The sequence below is a fragment of the Polypterus senegalus genome, chromosome 4, assembly GCF_016835505.1.
Source record: "Polypterus senegalus isolate Bchr_013 chromosome 4, ASM1683550v1, whole genome shotgun sequence".
Classification (NCBI taxonomy): Eukaryota; Metazoa; Chordata; class Cladistia; order Polypteriformes; family Polypteridae; genus Polypterus; species Polypterus senegalus.
Genome location: NC_053157.1, coordinates 253,801,705 through 253,820,459, shown reverse-complemented (window position 1 = coordinate 253,820,459; position 18,755 = coordinate 253,801,705). Strand labels below are relative to the sequence as shown.

Sequence of the window (18,755 nt, the reverse complement as noted above, 5' to 3'; positions counted from 1 at the left end):
CTGCTGAAGGATGGTCTCTAACACAAAGGAGAGGATATTTCGTTTTATCAGAAAATATGTCAAAAAGATGGAGCAACTGTGGGGACGTTGTGTGTTGTCTATTGTCTAACGTTTTTATGTACGTGTTTATTTGTATATTTCATGTGTTGGGGGTGTGGGCTACAGATCTGATTATGTCCATTTATTTTTGTGACTATTGTTTTCAATGTATTTATTACATTAAATCTGAGTTTTGCAGGAAGTGGTCTGTAAGAGCCAAATCTTTTATATGAATATGAATAGCAAATGTACATAAATATAAGTGTAATTTAAATAGAATGTAGCCTTCACATAGATAATCAAATATTCTGCATAACCCCGTAAGCTAACAATTTAATGGGATGTTCTTAATGCTGCTTCATCAGGCCGTGATCTTCAGCTCTCTCTGAATTGGTTCACAGCTGAGTGTGAAACAGCTGGGATGGGAATCAGCACCTCCAAATCCGAGACCATGGTCCTCAGCTGGAAAAGGGTGGAGTGCCCTATCAGGGTTGGGAGCGAGATCCTGCCCCAAGTGGAGGAGTTCAAGTATGAGTGACGGAAGAATGGAGCGTGAGATTGACAGGCGGATCGGTGTGGCATCTGCAGTGATGAGGGCTCTGATGGATGTGATGGAAGGCAAAGCTCTCAATTTACCAGTCGATCTACGTTCATACCCTCACCTATGGTCATGAGCTATGGGTAGTGACCGAAAGAACGAGATCGTGAATACAAGTGGCTGAAATGAGTTTCCTCTGCAGGGTGTCTGGGCTTTCCCTTAAAGATAAGGTGAGAAGCTGAGTCATTTGGGAGGGGCTCAGAGAAGAGCCGCTGCTCCTCCTTATCGAGAGGAGTCAGATGAGGTGGCTCAGGCACGTCCAACCGGGAGGAGGCCCTGGGGAAGACGTAGGACACGCTGGAGGAACTATGTCTCCTGGCTGGCCTGTGAACGCCTTGGGATTCTCCCTGAAGAGCTAGAAGAAGTGGCCGGGGAGAGAGATGTCTGGGCCTCTCTGCTCAAGCTGCTGCCCCCGTGACCCGACCTCGGATAAGCAGAAGAAGATGGATGGATGGATGTTCTTAATGCTCTGCTATATTTCTGTATTTAGACAATCGAATGCTTTCAGAATAAAGTAAGACGGCTAGAAACAAACATGAAGTGTTAGACAGAAAGGCATTAGGTGCTCAGAGTGTTCTGACTGTACGTGTGTATGTCTGCAGGTCTTAGTGGAGGTGATGACAGACTTTAACAAATGTAACCTGGACACGTAAACGGAATATTATACCGTAGACAAGAGCTTGTGTGTGTGTGTGTGTGTGTGTGTGTTATCAGCTATCTGTTTAATATCGGTGAGAACTGTCTGCTTTGAATTTCACTAAAACATTTAACACGATGACACTTGGACTTTTTGTTTGAACAACGAGTCCTAACAACTGTTTGAATATCTTTCTAGTCGCTGAAAACCCTCGACAAGCGCAGTTACAGGGTCTGAGCTCAGTTTGAGGTTAATTTGTGGTTGAAATCGAATGCATCGCCTAAAGGGTGGGGTATTATAGTGTCGTCATTTAGGACAGAGCAAAGTGTGAAGTGCTGATCCATTAAAGATATGTGGGTCCTCTCTGAAATCTCGTCTCCTCTTCTCTCCTGATGCAGACTTTCTCATCTCGCTGTGTCCTTCCTGCTGATGGAGACTCACTGAGTTTTACTGTCACCGCTGATTTCTCATCTGAGGACCTGAGAAAGGAGCTGTCAGGTCTGACAAAGAGTGTGGAGAAGATCAGCCAGTGGGTCGTCATGACAAGGACTCCATCAGGTAAGTGTGAGGGTCTGGTGACATTGTGTCTGCTATTGAGGAGGATCAGAGTGACAATAAGAGGACATTAAGAGGTGAGATGCATGAAGATGACTGGCTCTTTAACATGTATCTATTGAGGATGTTGTATTATATATACGCCATTTTATGGTGACTGTCAGAGTGATATCACACGATCAGAGCACACAGTTGCTGCTAATCGAGAACGTTGACATTTTCAGTAGAATATTATAATTCTGTGTGACTGCAGCAGAGCTTGAAAATGGAGCTCAGTGTGACTTGTCAGTGATGAAAACTGAGTAAGGAAAACTCCTACAAGATATTGGAAAATTGAGGAATATCCTGAACCATCAGGACAAACAGATCTGATCATCAGAAGACCACGTTACGTCTGTCAATGCCAAACCTAACCTTGAAAATAGCAGAGCACAAGAGCAGGAGATTTTAAAAGCCATCAGTGACTCAGCATGTTAAAGCACCAACACGGGGTGAAGTCTGTCTGGGTTTAGTATTCTGTGATAATCACGACAGAACTGAGGGTGTCGAGGTGATTGGACCACCAGGGTCATGTGACCAGAATATGACACAATTCTCAGTGTTTTGGAAAAGTGTGAGTGCAAAGACTAAAATTGTTAAGTTGAACTTTGGTAGGGCAAATTTTGAAGAGATAATAATAATAATAATAATAATAATACATTTTATTTATTTGTAGGCGCCTTTCTAAACACTTAAGGACACCGAACAATAGATAAAACACACATTATAAACAAAAGTAAAATAGAAAAATTAAAATCAGACAGAGCAATTGTAATCAAAGAGAGAAAGCATTCTGAAACAAATGAGTTTTAAGTTTAGATTTGAAAAGTGAGAGTGATTCAATATTTCTAAGTTCAGGTGGTAGTGAGTTCCAGAGCTGGGGAGCAGAGCAACTGAATGTTGTGCTCCCCATGGTGGTAAAATGAACGAAGGGGACAGTCAAGTGGATGGAGGACGAGGACCTAAGGGTGTAGGAGTGAATGTCAACATGGAGGAGGTCAGACAGATATGGAGGGGCGAGAGTGTGGAGAGCCTTAAAAGTTAGCAGGAGAATTTTGAATTGAATGTGGAACTTAACTGGAAGCCGGTGAAGCTGCTGCAAGACAGGAGTGATATGGTGAATAGAGGGGGTCTAGTAATGATGTGACAAAGTCTAAGGAGGATGGACTGGGATAAGCTTTTAAGTGTGGAGACAGTCGAGGAGCAGTGGTACAGGTTTAAACAACATTTTAAAATATAACATAGGACAGGTTTTTATCAATTTAGCAGGAAATTGAAAAAATAAAAATTCCACAGTTTTTTAATAAAGAGTTGAAAAAGAACTGACAAAGGAAAAAACAAATGAATAAGGCGTAGAAGACAAATAACTCCATTGTGAATATGAAAGCATCTGTTAACACTAGAATTACGAAAGCCCATGAAAAACTCATAAATCCATCCCACCTTAAAACCCTTCGCACCTCTCCATCAGTATCTTTTGTCCTGTAAATTCGTCCATAAGCTCCAAGCATCCTGCTATAACATCCCCCCCACCGCCACACAGTTTTCTCAGCTCAAGTCTGTTTTTCTACGTGTCAGTTGCTTAGAGTTTTATAGAGAGAGAAGTCAAGCACAACGGCACCTTTTATAAATACTAGAACAGGGGTTCTCAAACTCGGCCCTGGGGGTCCACTGTGGCTGCAGATTTTTGTTCCAACCAGATTCCTAATCAGTGACAACACCAGATAGCACTGATCTCATTTAATTAGCTGGTATTATTTATCTTTCATTCTACATTCATGAAAGTACAGCACCATGATTTTTACATTTATAAGAAACTTAGAAATACTTCTGTTTTTGTTATAGATTTAAATGCTTAACTCTCTTTTTATTATATTTCACCCTTTCTCTGTGCTGTTTGCTCCCTTCATTGAATCTTAATAATGACAATTAAAAACAAGCAGAGCAGAAACCCAAGCAAACACCACTCAATCGTGAAAGGGTGCAACTACTTTAGTGTCAGCCCCACAATGTAGTGAATAATGATTAATTAAACAATTAGAACACCTAGAAAAGTAGAATGACAATCAAGATAAAAATACTGTTAAAAAGAAAAAAACAGTTCATTCACTTAATTAGCCCAGGAGTCCAATTAAAAACAGAGGCTGGTTGGAACAAAAACCTGCAGCCACAGGGGTCCCCCAGGACCGAGTTTGTGAACCCCTGTACTAGATCGTATCTGTATCATGTGTGTACCGTGTATACAACAATCTATGTAAACACATCGTTAAAACAGAAACGTTTTTAATGTTTTAGTAATAGTTGACAAAATGTAGACATGAACTGTATAATGTGTGAAGGCTGATGGCTAAATATCAAATAAACACTTTCACAAAAGGTACAAATATAACAGAACAAGTGCGCTGCACTGTCCAGATCTAAACACCAGCGTGGAGAGTCGCTTGCTTACTCAAGAGTCTATAGCTGAAGGTGGAAGCTGCCATCACTGTACTTTGTATATAAGAGCCAGATCGAACGTTATTATTTACTGGCCGACGTAGCATACGGCGGTGTAAGAATAGGAACAGAAAACGGTGAGAAAGGAATTCAGAAATCAAGAATTAATAAATACTTCTTGAAAGGCGCAGTAGTGAATAGGTATTTTGGTGGAGACGACAGATAATAAGTCGAAAGATGTAACCCTAGAAAAAAGCCACGTAGAACTGACCATGGCTGAAGACTGGTTGTTGTAGATTAACGCAAATCTTTGCAAACATTTGTCCTTGGGACTTGTTGGTAGTCATGGGGAAGGCGAGTCTGAGTGGGAATTGTGTGCATTTAAATGTAAAAGGGAGATTGGTATCGGAAGGAGGGAGAGAGATTATACAAATGAAGATTGTTTCAGAATTTTGGATAGCGATTAGTTTGCATTCAATAATATTTGTATGTATTCAGGTAATGATGAGTCTTTTTCCGTTGCAAATACCTTTTGATGGCATAATATTTTGGATGAGCATAACTACGGCTCCCATCTTTAGATGAAGGATATAGGGAGGCATGCCAGTTGGTGTGAGGGTGTGTAAAAACTCCTGTGGATACGTTAGTTGATCATTAGGATCGTCACTGACTACTGTATCTACACTCTTGAAGGTCAATTTTTCACCCTGTATAAGATCAAGAAGTTTGTTGTTAATATGTAGAGAATCGTCGTTTGTGACGCTCAGTATTGCTCTTGCAGCAAGTTCTTGGGCAGTCACAGTCGAGAAATTAATATCACCGTAAAGTTGAGCAACTGGGTCTTGTTGTGGTAAACATTGAGAAGGTAGTTCTGCTGTTAGTTTTTTTGCACGTATGGACTTGGACTTCCTGGAAATGTGGATGGTAATTTGATCATTTTGCCTACACGTATGTTGTTATTTTCAGAGTTTGCTTGCAGTGCGTCTGATAGTCCTTTGTATTGTTCCACACGCAGATCTTGTTGATCTAATCTGAGATAGTTGAGACGTGCGGCCTCTGTTTTAACATACGTATCTACAATGTACTGTTGGAATAGTCTGTCGCTGGAGTGCAAAATACTAAATGTATTCCTCATCGCTAATCAGTATGTGTAAAATTGGTATTGAGTAAGCTTTATTTGCTTGGCGATTCTTTTATCGGGAACATGTTGTAAATCTTTGTGCCAGCCAATGTCTCCGCAAGGGAATAAAAGTGGGTAAACCATAAGATGACATTGTACAAAACCCGTCGACACAGAACATACTGTCGTTTATTTTATAACAAAGGCTTAGGAAATAACTGTCGCAGTATAACGAAAACAGGAAGGAGTGAAACCAATAACAAGGAGCGAAACCAATGCCAAAGGTCGAGAGAGTACCTTCCTGTCACAGGCTATGGAAAAGACTCCCAGGCGCACACATGGCTGAAGTGAAAAGTCATGCGGTCAGACTAAAAATCGGGCGGTGACGTGACACCAATGGAGTCATGAGAGAGGAGCGGGGAACACGGTAGTCCGAAGGAGGAATAGGAATCGAGAAATGCAGCATGGGGGTGTATAGGAGGCCTCAGGCAGCGTTGGGAAGGGTTTGGATGAGCAGGAATAGGAATCGAGAAATGCTGTGTCGGCTGCATGTGGGCAGGATCGGTTTTGAAGAGGAAGCAGGACGAACCAGAAGAGAAAAATATATAAGAGATTTACCTTGATTTATTTACTTACTTCCTACAGCCTAAAGTCATAAGTAGACTGCAGAGCTACCCATGTACATATACAAAGTACAGTGACAGCAAAAGTGCGACGTGAATCCTATGTAGAACCGTCGTTATCATCTGAGTTCACCTCTGCTAAAGCGCATCTTTATGTGAAAACAGCAGTGTCAGATTGGACGGTTTGGGATTGTGAACACAACTGAGAGAATAAAACTGAACAGAACTGCTACAACTTCTTTGTATTGTCTTTGCACAATGTCTTGTCTTGTTTGTGTTTTAATTTTAAATTTTAATCCAATTTTTAATTTATTATTTGAATGTCATGTTGTTACTCTGTGGACCCTGAGCTTCGCAATTTCGTCTATCTGTATACTTGTATATCGTTGAGATGACAATAAAGTTACAGACTGAAATCAAATGTATGTTTTATTCTAAAATAGTAAGAATAAGAGCAGCTCACTTCTCAAAACGGACTCATCCAGAGTCGAACCCGTGAAGTTTTGATTACCAGTCAACAGTTGATATCATTGCACCACCAGAGCGATCATCTCAAAGGTGTGTGATTTCGCACCTTAATGCGGGTCCTTTTTCTGCAGTTAAATTCTTGAATAGAAGCGCACTTGTTCTGTTATATTTGTACCGTTTGTGAAAGTGTTTCTTTGATATTTGGACTTCAGCCTTCACACATTATACACTTCATGTCTACATTTTGTTAATTACTACTAAAACATGAAAAACGATTCTGTTTTAACGATGTGCTTACTTAGATTGTTGTACACACGGAACACACATGATACAGATACGATCTAGCACTGGAGACATTCTGAAGAACTGGAAATTCTCAAATATCATCCCATTTTATAAAAAGGGTGACTGAGCAGATCCATGCAATTATAGACCAGTAACTTTAACGTTAAGGTTCCACATGAGAGGCTGTGCATCAAACTAAAAGTATTAGCCAATATTAAGAGGGGCTGCTGATATATATATATATATATATATATATATATATATATATATATATATATATATATATACTGCAGTATGGCCATGTTCCCCGGATGCGGAGGAAGGAGAACAGGCGTTGCCAGAGTGCAGCGGGCTCCAAGAGTCGCGCTGTCAGGACGGACGGCCAAGCCGGCGTGGCGACACAGAAGGCACACACCGAGGCAGGGGCCTTGGAGTGACGGGATCCGGGAGGTGAGTGCCCTGCCCTGCAGTAATCGGCCCTTCAGGGTCAGACGTACCTTGTTTCCCACAGGGAGGGACGAACCGGATCCGCGTCCGTGGTAGGAGCACGCCGGTCCACGGGCTGTCGGCAGCGCGAGGGCGGCAGCGAAGGAGGCTGCGAAATCTGAGCCGCTGCAGCTCGAAAACGCGCAGAAGCTGCGAGGCTGTCAGGAGGCACACCACCGCACCCAGAGAAGGGGAGACAAGATGGCCGCGGGCCAGAAGTCCCGCCCGCTGACATGCAAGGGATTGGCTGGTGTGTCTTGTGTGCCTGCCAATGACGGTACAGAGGCGGGACCAAGGAATGCCAGTCTCGTGCCAGGAAGAGACCCGATTGGGCCATAGGGAGTGGCCCACAGGAGGCAGACGACGAATGTGGCTGATGGACAGGTAAGCCCACCGATGTCTGTCTCCCTGTTTTCGCCGGTGGCTCGGCCCGCAGAGTCGCCTTTCTTGCAGGTGCTAAGTGCTCTCGCCGTCCAGCTGGAGAAGCTGAAGGGGAAAGCGGTCGCGTCATTGGAGACGCTGTGCGACACGGAGGATCGGCGCAACGCTGGAGCCTATGGCCGGCAGAGTATGGTGGGGAAGGTAAGTCTTGCCCTCCACGTACAGCATAAGGGGGGAATTCGGCGAAAACGGCCATGACTGTAATAGTAATGACCGGCACCAAGTAGGCAATTCCCCAACAGTGGACGTGGCAGTGCAGAATGCCTGCGGAGCGAGGAGAGTGAGTTCGCACGGGCTGACAGGACAGGGGCTGATAAGTGCCCTGGTTCCTAGCTCCCCGGGCTCCAAGCCCACGGCAGTCTCCTGTCGCTCTGCAGGGACGCAGACGGGGCTGGATTTGAACTTTCACCATGCTCAGACCCAGACCGTCAGGGCGTCCAAGAGGAGAAGGAGGGACTGAAGGCTGAGTGCCGGTTCCTCCGATAGGAGGGGTCATGTCGCTGGGTGCACGCGTCCAGTGAAGAGCCGTCCTCTGCGAAGGCAGAGGGAAACCCCTGGGCGGCTGGAGGAGCCGTCTGTGAGAGCGGTCCAGCCTATGACGACTGGACGGGCATGGAACCTGCGGCGGATGGGCCAAACAGGCAAGTCCCGGGCTGTCGGTAGGGGGGAGAGCACTGCCGGTATAGAGCCCGGTGGGACACCCGGGGCGGGTGTCCAAGCAGTGCTTCTGGCCCTCCCTTTTCTCTTTCCACAGGACTGAAGCCCCGACGAGTGCTGGGACTGACGCCATTAGGAACCTGCCCTCCTTTTACGGGCCGCTCCACGGGAGGACTCCACACCGGAGAGCGGATGGTGCCCCGGCTGGCGGGGATGGTGGAGGAGAGAGCGGCGCAGACTAGAGGGGTGCATTGGCCTCGGAGAGGGTGCCGAAGTAGGGTTTCCCAGGGTGCTGTGATGTGCTTCCCTCTCGGGAAGTGCCGCTCGGACCGACATGTCTTAGCTGGCTGTGGGCCACTGTGGCATCCAGCCGGGACGCCCAGGAGGACCGGAGGAGGGCTTGTACCTCCTCCAGACTGCGAGGGGGCGACCGCCCTGGTTACGCTGGGGGCTACGGGTAGAGGGCTTGGAAGCCCAGCCCTGTAGGGACCCGTGGCCACCGGCAGGCGGCGCCCCGGTGCCTGAACAGCCCTGGAGCCCAGCACTTCCGACACACCAGGAAGTGCTGGGGGGAAGAAGACAGAGGACACCCGAAGGGCTTCCTGGTGCGCAGCCGGCACTTCCGCCACACTAGGGTGTGTCTGCGGAGGAATGCCGGGAAGCAGCTGGAGTCCATCCGGGTTCCTATATAAGGGGCCAGAAAGGCAATTGGACTGTGTGCCCTGGACTTTGGGGGAACCGTGCTGGAGGCACTGGGGGTGCACTGACTGTAAATATAAATATTACTGTAAATAAACGAGTGTGTTGGGTGAACATACGATGTCCATCTGTCTGTGTCCGGGCCAGCTTCCACAATATATATAAATATATATATATATATATATATATATATATATATATATATATATAAAAATCCAATGTCTGTCTATCTGTCTTTCTGTCCGCTTTTCACGAGAGAACTACTTCATTATTTTTTTCTATAATTTGCTTGAACATTTCGGTTGATTTTGCGACTTCTCTCATCACAGTTCACTTGCAGCAGTGATTTATAAGTGCAAAGCGAAGAGAGAGTCTGCAGGCCGAGGGGAGGGAAGGCATAAAATGAATCAATTGGTGCTCAAATTATTTGACACGCTGTCTACACTTCAATAAATACCATTTTAGAACACAACGATTCAGGAATTCCTACAGAATTTTTAAATTCCTAAAGAATTTGTCAATTCCATTAATCCTCCTGGCATGCCGACCCACAACTTAGCATTGAAAGTAGGAAAACCATTTGAGAAAGCTGAGCCCATCCAAACTTTGCAATGGTACCCGTCTCCAGGGGCCTCATGTATAACGGCATGCGTAGAACTCGCACTATAACATGGCGTAAGCACTAAAGCCGAAATGTGTTTACGCACAGAAAAATCCAGATGCAGGAATCTGTGCGTACTCCAACTTCCACGTTCTTCCGCTACATAAATCCCGATCAGCGTGAAAACTAACGCCGTGCACGCATTTTGTAACGCCCCAACTCCTCCCAGAATTACGCCTATTTGAATATGCAAATCAATATAAATCGCCCTTAAGCGCAGCCTTCTGTGAAAAGACAATGGGAAAAGCACAGGGAAAATATAAGAATTTCAGCGAATACCAAGTGGAGGCAAAGGAAAAACATACAATTTGTTCAAATAAACCGTGGTATAATCAACAAAAGGAAGTTGATCGAGTGACATAGCGTGTTGGAGAAACTTGAAAGCTCACATTCACAAAATCGCACAGTGCCGGAAATAAAAAAGAAGTCGCATATCAAAGTCGCCATGAAAAGCCGAGTTGTAAGCCCACTGTCTGAGTGTCATATGAAAGTTTATTAGGGTACAGAGAAAAAAGCCACATGGTGGGGAAAAAGCACGAAATGTCAACTTTAATCTCGACATTTCCACTTTAATCACGTAGTTTATTTTGTCATTTAGTAGAACATTATAAACTTCATCTTAAAATCGTTTAATTAACCAGTTTCTCAAATCACATCGTAATTAAAGTAGCACGTTAAATGCTTTGTTTTGTATTTGATCTTCTACTCGTATGTGATCTATGTGTGTGAATCACTACTTGCTTCTTAAACCGGCTCTCTTCCTCCGACTGGACACAGAGTCCATTACATTTGTGATATTACAGTTCTCTGAATAACTAAAATACTGAGATGTATACGTGATGTCATTTTCATGATGATAGGAGTTAAAGCACGTTATTAAACATGTGTTTCATGAGCCTCGTGCTCATGACAAGCATTTATCTTTTGTCGAAATTTGTCGCTGCGTTTTTAGCTGTGTTGTTATTTTCTCTTTCTGTTTTATATTCAATATATATTGGCGTAGCCGTCACTGCCGTCAGTGCTTTTCTTTCCCCAAGTAACCGATCGCCACACAATCAGCTCTGTAATAGAAGTTAAGCCATCTGTAAGCTTAGCGCCGATTCTTAAAAACGTTTAAGGAACATTGAAATATCTTCGTAGTACATGTTTAATTATTCTATCCTTCACGACACTCCCAGTGAAGAATATAGATTATTTAAATGAAGTTAAAGTTTTATGTGTATAATTTAACAAACATATTTTGCTGCATTTCACCTTAAAAACGATATCGTCATCATATGTAAATACGCGCTTTATAAAGTGGCTCAGGTTGTGAGATATTATAACTGTAGTGCAAGTTTACAGTGAGGTGATTGTACTTATAAGTCCTAACAGTTCTACAAGGAGCAGTGATTGAGTGCATTTAAAGTTCTTGGGATTAAACTGTTTCTGAACCGCGAGGTCCGTACAGGAAAGGCTTTAAAACGTTTTGCAGTGGCTGAGACAGCATGTCCTTAAAGCTGTATACAGATAATTCTCTTTCCGATCAGCTGCTGCTGTGATTCACACTCAGATACAGTGATATAAATACTCCGAGTGGTGCAGTGAGTGAAATATGGAAAAAGATGATCCGCTGTGGCAACTCCTAACGGGAGGAGCTGAAAGAAGAAGAAGAAGAAGAAGAAGAAGTGAGAGTAACAACGCTAAAGCACTTATGGTATTTGAATACTATGTCTATTCCCTGGACCATTATATTGTTACGAGTTAATTACAATCAGATGCATTACACTAATAAACAATATGCGGTTAGTTTCTGTGTATTTATAAAGCCGCGTCATGAAAATAATGAGTAATCACACAAGAACAGTAGCACTGCTTTGACGCTGGGTGCCGCCAGTTTGCAAAACCGAGCGGAGAACTTGCATACGACAAGGCATGAGGTACCGTGGAAAAGTGCGTGGCTTTACGCCAAGTGTAGGTTTTATACATCGCGATTTGAACGTGGAAAAGTTCTTACACAACATTTCTGTGCGTACGTACCGTTTATACATGAGGCCCCAGGTCTGCCAGCTTCAGAACAACATCATAGAGGTGATAATCATCACAGGATGTGTCACTGGCCAGAGGCTTTTAATCCCTCACATTCCTCTAATCGTGTCAGACTTACCTTTTCAAATCAAGAGATTACAGTTCCTGGTGAAGCTTTGCTTTGCAATACCAATTAACGAGGCCCAGGGACAGACCTTCTAGTTGGCTGTGGTTGATCTTTGCTCACCAGGGTTCTCGCACGGTCTGCTTTATGTTGCTTTCTCCTGGTTTAGTTCCCCAAGAAACCTCTATGTCCTCGCCCCTGATAAAACCAAAAATATTGTATGCCCTCGGATAGGAAACCTAGAAATACAAATTGTTCTCAATACAAATTACATTTTTTAATTGATTTCAAAAGTTTGTCCTATTTCACCATGACACAGGCAGTTATTTAATTGTAGAGGTTTATACTGATTGATGGAATGCTGCTGAGATGGTTGTCCTTCCTAAAGATCTTCCTCTCTCAGCAGAGGACTTTGGGATAATTGTTAGACTTACCATTGGGCTGTTAGTCAAAGAGACCAATGTGCTTCTGGGAACACTCAATCCTATTTCCCTGATCTGTGCCTTAACGCCATTTTATTGTGGAGATCTAAAGCGAGTTTCTTGGACGTCATGGCTTTGATTTTGTCCAGACATACAGTGTAAACTGTGGGACCTTCTATACACAGGTACACGTGGGACTTTCTAAATGATATCCAATCATGTTGGCACAGGTGGGCACTAACCAAGTTCTAGAGACATCAGAAGGATAATTAAAGCAAACAGGATGAACCTCAGCATGATCTGGAGTGCCACAGCAAAGGGTCTGAGAACTTCTAAGAAGGAGAGACTTTAGTGCTTGACTTTTAATAAATTTCATGACCTTTCAGAAAACATGTCCTCACTTTGATGGGCAAGAATGGCACATTTAGTTATACAATACAATACAATACAGTTTATTTTTGTATAGCCCAAAATCACACAGGAAGTGCCGCAATATGCTTTAACAGGCCCTGCCTCTTGACTCTCTGAGAAGACAAGGAAAAATTTCCAATAAAAACCTTGTAGGGAAAAATGGAAGAAACCTCGGGAAAGGCAGTTCAAAGAGAGACCCCTTTCCAGGTAGGTTGGGTGTGCAGTGGGTGTCAAAATTAGGGGGTCAATACAATACAATACACAGAACAGAACAATTCCTTAATACAGCATAATAATAAAAATTTTAGAAGTACGGAGCAGAATTTAACAGTAGATGATATCACATAATAAGATTTGGATATTTTTAGAGTCCTGAGAGACCTCATCAGTCAAGCTGCCTCCCCCATTTGGCCATTCCACGGCTGAAACGTTGCTCCGATGAAAGGACCCCTCTTTCCCATGATTCCTGTGATCCTCCATCAGAGATGACTTTACCATAGGCAGGCGAATAACTTGGCAGGTGGGCCGTGGCATCAATGGCCACATTTTGGTACCGAAAACAGAAACAGAATAGGTGAGGGTTAGTATTCAAATATAATTATCATGTTACTTATGTTATAGTGCTAATGACTAACAACAGAGATGCAGTCTGTACAGTTAATCAGCAGCTCTAGTCAGGATATGTTAAACTGAAGTAGTGAGTCTTCAGCCGGGATTTAAAGGCTGAGACTGAAGGGGCATCTCTTATAGAAGCAGGAAGACCATTCCACAGTTTAGGGGCCCTGTAACTAAAAGCTCGACCTCCCACTGTTATTTTATTAATCCTTGGAATCCTAAGCAGACTGGCATCTTGAGATCTTAATGTGCTCAGGTTTGTAAGTCATGATAAGTTCAGACAAGTAAGCCGGACCTTGGCCATTTAATGCTTTATATGTTAAAAGGAGGATTTTGAAATCTGCCCTAAACTTAACCCGGGAGCCAGTGTAAAGATTTAAGAACTGGAGTTATGTGTTCATATTTTCTTGTTCTTGTAATAATTCTTGCAGCAGCATTTTGGATTAACCGGAGGCTGAATAAAGAACAGTTTGAACAGCCAGTGAACACCGCATTGCAGTAGTCAATCCTACTTTGATATAAGCGCATGAATTAATTTCTCACAATCCTGTTTATTTAGAAAGCGCCTTAATTTCCTAACATTTTTAAGATGGAAAAAACATGATTTGGACGACTTTGTAATATGTGCTTTAAATGCAATGCTAGAATCAAAGATAACTCCGAAATTGCGGGCTGATTCAGTAAAATTAATTGGGATTCCGACTGAGTTAAATGACGATAAAATATTGTTGTGCTCAGCGTCATTCCCTCCAACAATTAACATCTCTGTTTTATCTGTATTTAAAGACAAGTAGTTCTCATTCATCCATTCCTTTAATTCACAAACACAACTAATTAAAGACAACATCGGAGAAACTTAATTTGATTTAAATGAAAGGTATAACTGGGTGTCATCTGCATACGAGTGAAAATTAACATTATGATTCCTAATGAGAGATCCCAGTGGAAGCATGTAAAGTGAAAACAGTAAAGGTCCCAGTACTGAGCCCTGCGGGACACCATATTGAACTTCTGTGTATAATGATGGAGTACTGTCTGCACATTTCTGTACATACTGGAATCGATTTGATAAATAAGAACTGAACCAAGCGAGCACGGGGCCTGTAAGCCCAACATCGTTTTCTAGCCTGTGCAGTAAAATAGAATTATTTAACCCTTGCCTACGTGCTATAAGTTGCTAGTGAACATCTTGCCATCTTCAGAGTTTCCAATTTTCTCTTTTCTTTTTATTTTCAGGTTGCGAAGCTCCAAGTTTCACCCTACAGCTTCCTGAACCCCGGAGCAGAGAGGAGTTTTTACAATGTAAGTTTGTACTTTGACTTAATGGATTAAAGAAATCATTTATCTTTAAATATCTCAGTGAATCACCAAGGAAATCCATTGGACACGAAGTGTCAAGTAAACTAAAAACACACATTAAAAAATCCTGCCGACTACGACAATGGACTACCTCGATTGTTCTTTATCCTTTTTCTTTGTCTAATTTCTTTGCAGTTCCTGTCGTTTTCTCTTTATGTTTCCAAATCTCTCCTTTCTATTTCTGTTATTCCCTTATAATATTGATAAAAATAATTCATAATTTATTTGTACAGAGCAGACGGTTGAGAGGTCCTGGCTTGTGCCTAAGAATTAATTGTTGCCCTGATGTTCTTTCTGGTTTCCTCCTGGCACTTTGTCCGTATTGATCTCATGTGTGTCATCTCTTTCCAATGGTAGACTTGAGCACTGTGACATCAACAGTGGCAAGTGTTACCTGGTGGTCCGGTGTTAAATCTCTGGGCTTCTGAGAGACTTCTTTGAACATCTTTTGTGTAGATCTCTTTAAGTTCTTTCCCAGACTCATCGTCATCTATATAACTTTTGTTGTGAGGGCCTCAGAAGCTCTTTTGATCTCAGCTTGGTGATCACACAAACTTCAACAACAAAGAACAAACCAAAAGAAATGTCTGAGGTTTAAATCATAGGACAGGGTCAGACGACATCCCCTCTCGTGATGTTCTCATCATCTGCACCTGATCCTAATTTGAGTGATTTGAGGTGGTGATCAATGAAGGGGTGCACTTACTTTTCTCACATGTGAAATTTGAATTTATGTTTATTTAAATAATACAATGGACTAGAGAATGTAAAGGATGTTTGTTATGTTTGATTACCTTTTCTGTTTAAATGATGATTAAATCTGGATATGTCCACATACTGCGCCTTCAATAAATCTTCAGACCCCTTCACTCTTTTCACATTTTGAGATGGTGCCACCTTGTGCTAAAATCATTTCAGTTAATTATTCCCCTCATAAAGCAACACTCAGCCCCCCAGAGTGACAAAGCAAAAACAGGATTTGAGAAAATGAAATACAAATTTAAAAACTGCAATGTCACACTGACACAAGTAATCAGACCCTTTACTCAGGACTTACTTGAAGCTCCTTTGGCACAGCCTGGCGTCTGATGTGTCAGCTTGGCACACCTGAATTGGTGGATGTTCTGCCATTCTTCCCTGCAGATCCTCTCATCCTCTGTCAGGTTAGATGGAGACCACCAGTGGAAAGCCGTTTTCAGATCTTTCCAAAGATGGTCAAGCCTGGGCTCTGAGTGTGCCACTCGAGAACATTCACAGAGTTATCCATAAGCGGATAAGCGGAAGGCAGCATCTAAGTCCGTCCGCCTGATGACTGAACTCCGCCTCTCAGACAGAGAGACAATGACAGATGGGAAAGGTACAGTGAAATACAAACCAGAGGTACACGTGAAAGGCACTATATAATAGATAGATATACTGTAAAATAAATGAATATAAATAAAATAAATAATAAATAGACCCTGGAGTTAGGATATAGAGGGCTGGATTATGGATGGATGGATAAACAGAAGTAATGTTACATAATCACAATGAGTATTACTGAAGGTCACGGAAACCAAGTGAACAGAAATGAGTCTTTAATCTCATTTTGAATTGTCGACGACTCCTTTATGTGACGAGGTAAAGAGCTCCACAGGCGAGGCAGCACAAGTCCTGTCTGTTACCTTTGGTTTTACATTTGGTACGAGGGACAACCAGAGACAACTGACCAGAAATTCTAAGCACTCTGGATGGCTGCTGTAAAACACACAATTCAGATCAATAGGCAGGAGTGAGCCCATGTAAAGATTTAAAAACTAGGAGCAAGATTCTAAAATTAATTTGAAAACTGACAGGCAGTCAGTGTAAAGAAGCTAATATTGGAGAAACAGAATCAGACTTTCAACCAGAAAGCGAGCGGCAGCATTCTGGACCAACTGTAACCTGCGTATCAGAGATTTGCTAATCCCAGAATACAGCGAGTTGCAGTAATCGAGGCGAGAAAAGATAAAAGCAGGAGTAGCTTTCTCAAGATCCCTAGAAGATAAAAAAGGTTTGATCTTACCTAATAGATGAAGCTGGAAAAAGTAACTCTTGATTACAGAATTTACTTGTTTCTCAAAAGAGAGGTTACTGGTAAAGATAACACCAAGATTGTGGATTTGATGTTTACAAAAGACAGAGAAAGAGCTGAGAAGTCCAAGACCAATGTGGGCTTTAGCTGATGGACCCACTATAAGCAGATCTTAGTTCAGACAGACATTTGTGGAGTTGATTTATTGCAGAGTTCCAGACGGGAATATAAACCTGAGTATCATCAGCATAGTAGTGAAAAGAAATGATAAATTTCCTTAAAATAGCTCTAATAAGGTGAAGGTATGTACAGAATAAAATAGGACTCATAATGGATCCCTGAGGAACACCACATTTAACAGCAGACAATAAAGAGGAATTTAAAGTCATGGAAAAGTGTCTACTAGTTAAATATGACCTGAACCAGTTAAGAGCAGCCCCTTTAAGCCCAACAAGATGTTCAAGCCGCAACAGCAATATCTCATTAGAACATCAGCACACTCTAGATGAGAACAGGCCACTCAGGCTCATCAGTCCTATCCACTTATTTCTTCCAACATCAAACATCAAGTTGAGTTTTGAAAGTCCTTAACGTCTTACTGTCTACCACACTACTTGGTAGCTTATTCCAAGTGTCTATCGTTCTTTGTGTAAAGAAAAACTTCCTAATGTTTGTGCGAAATTTACCCTTAACAAGTTTCCAACTGTGTCCCCGTGTTCTTGATGAGCTCATTTTAAAATACAAGTCTCGATCCACTGTACTAATTCCCTTCATAATTTTAAACACTTCAATCATGTCACCTCTTAATCTTCTTTTGCTTAAACTGTAAAGGCTCAGCTCTTTTAATCTTTCCTCATAATTCAACCCCTGTAGACCTGGAATCAGCCTAGTCGCTCTTCTCTGGACCTTTTCTAGTGCTGCTATGTCCTTTTTGTAGCCTGGAGACCAAAACTGCACACAGTACTCAAGATGAGGCCTCACCAGTGCATTATAAAGGTTGAGCATAACCTCCTTGGACTTGTACTCCACAGATCGCGCTATATAACCTAACATTCTGTTAGCCTTCTTAATGGCTTCTGAACACTGTTTGGAAGTTGATAGCTTGGAGTCCACTATGACTCCTAAATCCTTCTCATAAGGTGTACTCTCGATTTTCCGAGCACCCATTGTGTATTCAAACCTAATATTTTTACTTCCTATGTGTAATACTTTACATTTACTGACATTAAATTTCATCTGCCACAAATCTGCCCAAGCCTGTATGCTATCCAAGTCCTTCTGTAATGATATAACGGATTCCAAATTATCTGCTAATCCACCTATCTTGGTATCATCTGCAAACTTAACCAGCTTGTTACTTATATTCCTATCTAAATCATTTATATATATTAAAAATAGCAGCGCCCTAGCACTGACCCCTGTGGAACACCACTCTTAACATCGCCAGTTCTGATGAGGTTCCTCGCACCATCACCCTCTGCTTCCTGTGTCTGAGCCAATTCTGCACCCATCTAAAAACATCACCCTGAATTCCCACTTCTTTTAACTTGATGCCCAACCTCTCATGTGGCACCTTATCAAATGCTTTCTGAAAGTCCAGATAAATAATATCATAAGCTCCACTTTGATCGTATCCTTTTGTTGCCTCCTCATAGAATTCCAACATGTTAGTAAAACACGACCTCCCCCTCTGAACCCATGCTGACTGTTCAGAATAACTCCTGTCCTTGTCATGTGTTGCTCAATCTTATCCTTAATAATTCCTTCCATTAATTTTCCTGTGATGCTTGTTGCTTACTGGCCTATAGTTGCTTGGATCTGCCCTGTCACCCTTTTTATATAATGGGATGATATTTGCCATTTTCCAGTCCTTTGGAATCTCTCCAGTGCACAGTGACTTCCTAAAAATATGTGTCAAGGGTTTATATATGTACTCACTAGCCTCCTTAAGAACACGAGGATAAATATTATCTGGGCCTGGTGATTTGTTTGATTTCATCTTATTTAATCTGAGCAGCAC

At 42.4% G+C, this 18,755-nt stretch overlaps 1 protein-coding gene across 2 annotated transcripts in view; it reads left to right on the top strand.

The window, feature by feature from the left end:
* The window catches only part of LOC120528504 (E3 ubiquitin/ISG15 ligase TRIM25-like), a 45,036-nt gene that overhangs the window by 15,352 nt on the left and 10,929 nt on the right, over positions 1 to 18,755 (top strand). For both annotated transcript variants that reach the window (XM_039752680.1, XM_039752682.1), the window contains exons 4-5: positions 1,673 to 1,832; positions 14,560 to 14,625. In XM_039752680.1, coding sequence (XP_039608614.1) covers positions 1,673 to 1,832; positions 14,560 to 14,625 — 226 coding nt within the window. The remainder of the gene's footprint in view (positions 1 to 1,672; positions 1,833 to 14,559; positions 14,626 to 18,755) is intronic.